At 41.5% G+C, this 8,890-nt stretch overlaps 1 protein-coding gene across 1 annotated transcript; it reads left to right on the top strand.

Annotated features, from left to right (window-relative positions):
- The first annotated feature begins 383 nt into the window (after positions 1–383).
- LOC133547127 (oocyte zinc finger protein XlCOF6.1-like) lies at positions 384–8,890 on the top strand. Its single transcript, XM_061892956.1, has 2 exons — positions 384–821; positions 7,720–8,890. Exons 1-2 carry the CDS (start codon positions 626–628, stop codon positions 8,685–8,687), a joined length of 1,164 nt encoding a protein of 387 aa, XP_061748940.1. The 5' UTR covers positions 384–625; the 3' UTR covers positions 8,688–8,890.

The following is an 8,890-nucleotide window of genomic DNA, read 5'->3' as shown; positions in this document are numbered from 1 at the left end:
TTTAAAAGACATCATGTTCATCATCTGCATGGACTTTTTTGAAATGCGATCACGTGAGTTAGTGGCATTTCCGGGTTTGATGTGGAAATAGTCTGATTATCCTGCTGTTTATTGAGCTGCATCGGTGCAGATTTGGAAAAGTAGAGAGGCAAATATAGAAGCCAGATATCAAGAAACACAATTGAAATGGGATGGAGTGGAGTTTTTACACACTTAAGTAAAATGTTGTTTGTATTTTAAAGGCTTGATGATGCCCGGAGTGCACAGTTGAAGCCACGCCCACAGCCTGCAATGTTTGGAATGAAGCCTGCGGGACAATGAATGACGTCATGATGCAAGACAAAGTGATTCATGTCATTTGTCCTACTGAACTAGCCGTAGCTCCTCTTTGCACATCCGGGTGACACAAACACAATGACGTCATCGTCCAGTCAAAAAGTGTTTTTTTTGTTAGCATTCTTTGCTCCACTTTTCACAAAACACTTTGATCATTTCTGTTTCCTTTTCCGGTTCTCCTGTTTCCTGTTTCCTGTTTCCTGTCAGTGAAGCTTAGCTTGCTAGCTGCTAACAAAGAGACTAAGCGGAAGTGGTCGACAGGTCGCTAAAGTGTTGTGATTGTGTGAAAATGTGCAAAGTAGAAATGCTGAGAGTGTTGGTGAAGCAGCGACTAACTGCTGCTGTGGAAGAAATATTTGTAGTGTTAGAAAGAACCATAGCAGAATACGAGAAGGAACTTTCTAGAAGAAAAGAGGAGAACGAGCGACAACGTCAACTACTGGACGCTCTTTTTGACAAACATGGAGAAGAACTACACGCAGCAGGTTGGTTTGCTTCTTATTTTGTCATTTTCATCCATCCATCCATTTCCTACTGCTCGTCCCTTTCTGGACTCTCACTATTATGTTAGATCCACTATGGACTGGACTCTCATACTATTATGTTAGATCTACTATGGACTGGACTCTCACTATTATGTTAGATCCACTATGGACTGGACTCTCATACTATTATGTTAGATCCACTATGGACTGGACTCTCACACTATTATGTTAGATCCACTATGGACTGGACTCTCACTATTATGTTAGATCCACTATGGACTGGACTCTCACTATTATGTTAGATCCACTATGGACTGGACTCTCACTATTATGTTAGATCCACTATGGACTGGACTCTCACTATTATGTTAGATCCACTATGGACTGGACTCTCACTATTATGTTGGATCCACTATGGACTGGACTCTCACTATTATGTTAGATCCACTATGGACTGGACTCTCACACTTTTATGTTAGATCCACTATGGATTGGACTCTCACTATTATGTTAGATCCACTATGGACTGGACTCTCACACTATTATGTTAGATCCACTATGGACTGGACTCTCACACTATTATGTTAGATCCACTATGGACTGGACTCTCACTATTATGTTGGATCCACTATGGACTGGACTCTCACTATTATGTTAGATCCACTATGGACTGGACTCTCACTATTATGTTAGATCTACTATGGACTGGACTCTCACACTATTATGTTAGATCCACTATGGACTGGACTCTCACACTATTATGTTAGATCCACTATGGACTGGACTCCCACACTATTATGTTAGATCCACTATGGACTGGACTCTCACTATTATGTTAGATCCACTATGGACTGGACTCTCACTATTATGTTAGATCCACTATGGACTGGACTCTCACTATTATGTTAGATCCACTATGGACTGGACTCTCACTATTATGTTAGATCCACTATGGACTGGACTCTCACTATTATGTTAGATCCACTATGGACTGGACTCTCACTATTATGTTAGATCCACTATGGACTGGACTCTCACTATTATGTTAGATCCACTATGGACTGGACTCTCACTATTATGTTAGATCCACTATGGACTGGACTCTCACACTATTATGTTAGATCCACTATGGACTGGACTCTCACTATTATGTTAGATCCACTATGGACTGGACTCTCACACTATTATGTTAGATCCACTATGGACTGGACTCTCACTATTATGTTAGATCCACTAAGGACTGGACTCTCACACTATTATGTTAGATCCACTATGGACTGGACTCTCTCACTAGTATGTTAGATCCACTATGGACTGGACTCTCACTATTATGTTAGATCCACTATGGACTGGACTCTCACTATTATGTTAGATCCACTACGGACTGGACTCACACTATTATGTTAGATCCACTATGGACTGGACTCTCACTATTATGTTAGATCCACTAAGGACTGGACTCTCACACTATTATGTTAGATCCACTATGGACTGGACTCACACTATTATGTTAGATCCACTATGGACTGGACTCTCACATTATTATGTTAGATCCACTATGGACTGGACTCTCACAATTATGTTAGATCCACTATGGACTTTTGATACCTGTCACCATCTTAGAAGTATGCTAACTTTTTTCAATAGTATTTCTTTATTTGCAGACAGACATAATGTTGTAGGAACTGATTGTTTCTTCTGCCAACATCACAGTGGCTCCTGCAAAAAAGTCCCTAGAAGCACGCAGCTTATGAACAAGGGGCCACAGTACAAATGTACATCATCATGTATTATAGAAATACAGTACAATTCAAATCTAGACACCAAATACCCATCTACAAACCCCGCTTCCATATGAGTTGGGAAATGGTGTTAGATGTAAATATAAACAGAATACAATGATTTGCAAATCCTTTTCAAGCCATATTCAGTTGAATATGCTACAAAGACAACATATTTGATGTTCAAACTCATAAACCTTTTTTTTTTGCAAATAATCATTAACTTTAGAATTTGATGCCAGCTACACGTGACAAAGAAGTTGGGAAAGGTGGCAATAAATACTGATAAAGTTGAGGAATGCTCATCAAACACTTATTTGGAACATCCCACAGGTGTGCAGGCTAATTGGGAACAGGTGGGTGCCATGATTGGCTATAAAAACAGCTTCCCAAAAAATGCTCAGTCTTTCACAAGAAAGGATGGGGCGAGGTACACCCCTTTGTCCACAACTGTGTGAGCAAATAGTCAAACAGTTTAAGAACAACCTTTCTCAAAGTGCAATTGCAAGAAATTTAGGGATTTCAACATCTACGCTCCATAATATCAAAAGGTTCAGAGAATCTGGAGAAATCACTCCACGTAAGCGGCATGGCCGGAAACCAACATTGAATGACCGTGACCTTCCATCCCTCAGACGGCACTGTATCAAAAACTGACATCAATCTGTAAAGGATATCACCACATGGAATCAGGAACACTTCAGAAAACCACTGTCACTAAATACAGTTGGTCGCTACATCTGTAAGTGCAAGTTAAAGCTCTACTATGCAAAGCCAAAGCCATTTATCAACAACATCCAGAAACGCCACCGACTTCTCTGGGCCCGAGATCATATAAGATGGACTGATGCAAAGTGGAAAAGTGTTCTGTGGTCTGACGAGTCCACATTTCAAATTATCTTTGGAAATATTCGACATTGTGTCATCCGGACCAAAGGGGAAGCGAACCATCCAGACTGTTATCGATGCAAAGTGTAAAAGCCAGCATGTGTGATGGTATGGGGGTGCATTAGTGCCCAAGGCATGGGTAACTTACACATCTGTGAAGGCACCATTACTGCTGAAAGGTACATACAGGTTTTGGAACAACATATGCTGCCATCTAAGCGCCGTCTTTTTCATGGACGCCCCTGCTTATTTCAGCAAGACAATGCCAAGCCACATTCAACTCTCGTTACAACAGCGTGGCTTCATTAAAAAAAGTGTGCGGGTACTTTCCTGGCCCGCCTGCAGTCCGGACCTGTCTCCCATGGAAAATGTGTGGTGCATTATGAAGCGTAAAATAGGACAGCGGAGACCCCGGACTGTTGAAGGACTGAAGCTCTACATAAAACAAGAATGGGAAAGAATTCCACTTTCAAAGCTTCAACAATTAGTTTCCTCAGTTCCCAAACGTTTATTGAGTGTTGTTAAAAGAAAAGGTGATGTAACACAGTGGTGAACATGCCCTTTCCCAACTACTTTGTCAAGTGTTGCAGCCATGAAATTCTAAGTTCATTATTATTTGCAAAAAAAATAACATTTATGAGTTTGAACATCAAATATGTTGTCTTTGTAGCATATTCAACTGAATATGGCTTGAAAATTATTTTATAAATCATTGTATTCTGTTTATATTTACATCTAACACCATTTCCCAACTCATATGGAAACGGATTTTGTACAATTTCATTGATAAATAAAAAGAAGGAGTCCTTAGATCCCCCAAATCAGTCTCAATATCCTATTATTCAAATGTGTTTAAAAGTGTTAGCACCAGCCCTGTCTTGTCTTTGTAGTTTGGAAAAGCAAACTACTTTTTCCCAACATTGCAGTTTTGTCAGGAGAACACCACTGACTGAAGGTGTTTGTATCACAAAGTCACTTTGTGGCCAATATGTCAAAGTCAAGGTGTGGCCCGCTAATTAATGATCTACAACAGTGTTTTTCAACCTTTTTTGAGCCAAGGCACCATTTTTGCATTAAAAAAATGCGGAGGCACACCACCAGCAGAAATCATTCAAAAACCAAACTCAACTGACAGTAAAAAGTCACAATAGTTGGATATGACTTTAAAGCATGAGCAAGCATGCATGACTATAGCTCTTGTCTCAAAGTAGGTGTACTGTCACCACCTGTCACATCACACCCTGATGCATTTGCACTTTTTTTTTGCTGTTTTCCTGTGTGTAGTCTTGTACTTCTTGTCTTGCGCTCCTATTTTGGTGGCTTTTTCTCTTTTTTTGGTATTTTTCTGTAGCAGTTTCATGTCTTCCTTCGAGCGATATTTCCTGCATCTACTTGGTTTTAGAAGTCAAGAATATTTCAGTTGTTTTTTTCCTTCTTTGTGGGGACATTGTTGATTGTCATCTCATGTTCGGATGTACTTTGTGGACGCCATCTTTGCTCCACAGTAAGTCTTTGCTGTCGTCCAGCATTCTGTTTTTGTTGACTTTGTAGCCAGTTCACTTTTAGTTTTGTTCTGCATAAGCTTCAATGCCTTTTCTGAGGGGCATTCACCTTTTGTTTATTTTTGGTTTAAAGGGGAACATTATCACAATTTCAAAAGGGTTGAAAACAATAAAAAATCAGTTCCTAGTGGCTTGTTGTATTTTTTGAAGTTTTTTTCAAAATTTTACCGATCTCGGAATATCCCTAAATAAAGCTTTAAAGTGCCTTATTTTCACTCTCTGCGAAGACACTGGCCATTTCCCTGTGACGTCACACAGTGCTGCCAATGTAAACAAACAATGGGAATACCACAGCAAGATATAGCGACATTAGCTCGGATTCAAACTCGGATTTCAGCGATTTAAGCGATTCAACAGATTACGCATGTATTGAAACAGATGGTTGGAGTATGAAAGTATTGAAGAAGAAACTGAAGCTATTGAGTGAAAAGCTATTGACGCTATTCATAGCCATAGCATGGCCGAATAGCTGCGTTAGCATCGCCGGTAAAATGTGCGGACCAAACGATCAGGACTTTTGCATCTTGTGACACTGGAGCAACTTAAATCTGTCGACTGGTAAGTGTTTGTTTCGCATTAAATGTGGGTGGAAGGAAACGTGATATAGTTGCAAATGCATCTGCAGGTTATCCATACATCTCTGTGCCATGTCTGCTTTAGCACCGCCGGTAAATAGCATGTTAGCATCGATTAGCAAAGCATGTTAGCATCAATTAGCTGGCAGTCAAAATCAACAAAACTCACCTTTTTGATTTCGTTGACTATGGTTGCAAATGCATCTGCAGGTTATCCATACATCTCTGTGCCATGTCTGTCTTAGCATCGCCGGTCAAATGTGGAGACACTCTGGCACATTCAATGGGGGTCTGGCGGCAGATTTCTTGCCAGTGGTGCAACTTGAATCCCTCCCTGTTAGTGTTGTTACACCCTCCGACAACACACCCACCAGGCATGATGTCTCCAAGGTTCCAAGAAATAGTCAAAGAAACGGAAAATAACAGAGCTGAGACCCGGTGTTTGTAATGTGTTGAAAATGAAAATGGTGGGTGTGTTACCTCGGCGACGTCACATTCTGACGTCATCGCCTCCAGCGAGATAAACAGAAAGGCGTTTAATTCGCCAAAATTCACCCATTTAGAGTTCGGAAATCGGTTAAAAAAATATAAGGTCTTTTTTCTGCACCATCAAGGTATATATTGACGCTTACATAGGTCTGCTGATAATGTTCCCATTTAAGCATTAGACACCTTTTTACCTGCACCCTGCCTCCCGCTGTTTCCAACATCTACAAAGCAAATAGCTACCTGCTGCCACTTACTGACATGGAAGAGTATTACACGGTTACTCTGCCCAGCTCTAGACACTCAACAACAACAACATATAATTTGCAGACTATAATTACTGCTTTTCAAAACATGTTTTTAACCCAAATAGGTGAAATTAGATCATCTCCCACAGCTTCTCAACAACCCACCATCACATCTTAATGACGAGGCCATGAACCAAATTGCAAACATTGTCGATACATGATACCTCACACAGGTAGACACGCTGCAGGACTGCTTGTATCGGACATGATATCACACACCATGAATTGATCAACGTGGACCCCGACTTAAACACGTTGAAAAACTTATTGGGGTGTTACCATTTAGTGGTCAATTGTACGGAATATGTACTGTACTGTGACATCTACTAATACAAGTTTCAAGAAACACAAGTAAACACTTGTATCGCACATGATATTACACACAAGTAAACACTCTGCGGGACTGCTTGTATCGCACATGATGAATAACATTTCATTGCACACATTGAGCTGTAACACAAAACAACACATTGAACGATACCAAGAGGTGTAGACCATCTCCTAGTCTGAATCAGTAGTCGCCCCAGGGGAAGTTGCCGTTATCCTGGCCACCACATTGTTGGTGCGATCCACAATGTGAGACGCCATTTGTCTCTTTATGGCAAAGCTTCTTTTCTCCCGCTGCAACCCACAAAGGTATCTGCAGCTGCTGTCATGGCAACCAGACATTTCCTGCGCCACCAAGTCTTTCCCCTCCGTCTGATGCTCTTTATCTGCTATGGAGACTTTCACACCAACTCTCGCTTCTCACACCGCATCTATGAAATTCACACACTGTTAGGGCTACTCTGTCGTTCCAACGTTTCGAAAAAATACAAATAAAGTTTGCAGAGTAGCCTTGAGGAGGTTTTCTGAGGCACTAAATCCTTGAATAAGCACTCGCGGAGATATTTCTAGATTCAAAATGTTAATTTGTTTTCACGAACAAAAAATATTCACCGTGGTTGACTTTCTATATAATCAAAAATGAACTTATTTCACTCCTCACTCCTTCAGCATGACAGGCGGACAAAGGCAGCGCCCAGGTGTCCTGTCTTCCTAATTAAAGGAGGAGGAAGGGGTTCACCAGGAGGAGCGTGAGCAGCTGAACACAATCAATTGAAATCCATCTAAAACATCCAATAAGTAATCAACATCTTCATTGGCATTATTGAATTAGATTGTGAAAACAATGCATAAATAAATAATATAATTAGGCTCCAACACACATCTTTCTCTTTTCTACACGTCATCATTCTCCACCAATCACATAAAAAATGGTCGATCACATTCAAAGTGTGTCTTCTTGTGTCCTGCAGACGTCAGTGAAGAACATCTTCCTCCTAAGCAGCAGGAGTGGAGCTCCAGGAGGGAGCAGGAGGAACCACAGCCCCCCCACGTTAAGGAGGAAGAGGGTGACCACAGCATCGGTCAGGATGGAGAGCATCCTGAAGGACTGGAGGAGTTCCCAGTGGTTGGTGTCGTCGTGAAGAGTGAATATGATGAGGTGAAAGGTGAAAGTGAGCCTTCAAGCAGCAGCTCAAGTCAACACATGACAAGAGAAGGTGATGGAGACCACTGTGGAGGATCACAAGCAGACTTGGCTCCACTGTCAGATAGTGAGCACACATCTGCTGACACTGACGACGATGAAGACTCCAAGGCTGGTCAGGGATGTCACGCTGACAACGCTCGCTTTCAATGTTCTTTCTGTGACAAAACGTTCGGCAAGAAGAGAAACCTGAGAAGCCACATGAGATGTCACACGGCAGAGAAACCTTTCATGTGTTCAGACTGCGGTAAAACATTCTCCATGAAAGGGCATTTGATAAGACACACCAGAACGCACACTGGAGAGAAACCGTTCGCGTGCTCTGTTTGTCACCAGACGTTCTCTCGGAAGGCATCTTTGATAGTCCACACGAGGACGCACACTGGGGAGAAACCTTTTTCCTGTGTGGTGTGCGGTAAAAGTTTCACTCACCGGTCAAATTTGATTAGACACGCGCGAGCGCACACAGGGGAAAAACCCTACGCCTGCTCCGTGTGCAACAAGACATTTTCTCAAAATGAATATTTGGTAGCGCACAAAAGAACACACACTGGCGAGAAACCGTTTCCTTGCTCGATCTGCCACACATATTTCCGTGATCGTTCGGCACTGAGCAATCATGTGAGGAGACACACTGACGAAAAGCCATTTTCCTGCACAATGTGCAACACAAGTTATCGCGACCGCTCATCCTTGAGGAAACACATAAAAACACACACCATTGAGAGTGTTTAATTGACTTGTATTGATGTCATTGATCCTGGAAGGTTTGTTCAGTTTTTAGTCTGTGGTGGAAAGGCTGTGTTGCATGCTTGAAGCTGGGGGATGTTTGTTTGCTAACGATGGTCTGCTATGATATGTTGTGGAAAAAGTCTTCATCTATCTTATTTCCTAGATTATGTGAATGCAGAATTTTGTCTATTAAATTTTGAAACTGA

Source organism: Nerophis ophidion, linkage group LG02 (assembly GCF_033978795.1).
Source record: "Nerophis ophidion isolate RoL-2023_Sa linkage group LG02, RoL_Noph_v1.0, whole genome shotgun sequence".
Lineage (NCBI taxonomy): Eukaryota > Metazoa > Chordata > Actinopteri > Syngnathiformes > Syngnathidae > Nerophis > Nerophis ophidion.
The sequence above is the reverse complement of the archived record's forward strand: the minus strand, read 5'-3'. Positions and strand labels throughout refer to the sequence as shown.

Excerpts from the sequence above, each read along its gene's own strand:
- LOC133547127 (XM_061892956.1), top strand. The coding sequence starts at position 626 with ATGTGCAAAGTAGAAATGCTGAGAGTGTTGGTGAAGCAGCGACTAACT. Across the intron at positions 822-7,719 it reads AGAAGAACTACACGCAGCAG|ACGTCAGTGAAGAACATCTT; the intron begins GTTGGTTTGCTT and ends TGTGTCCTGCAG.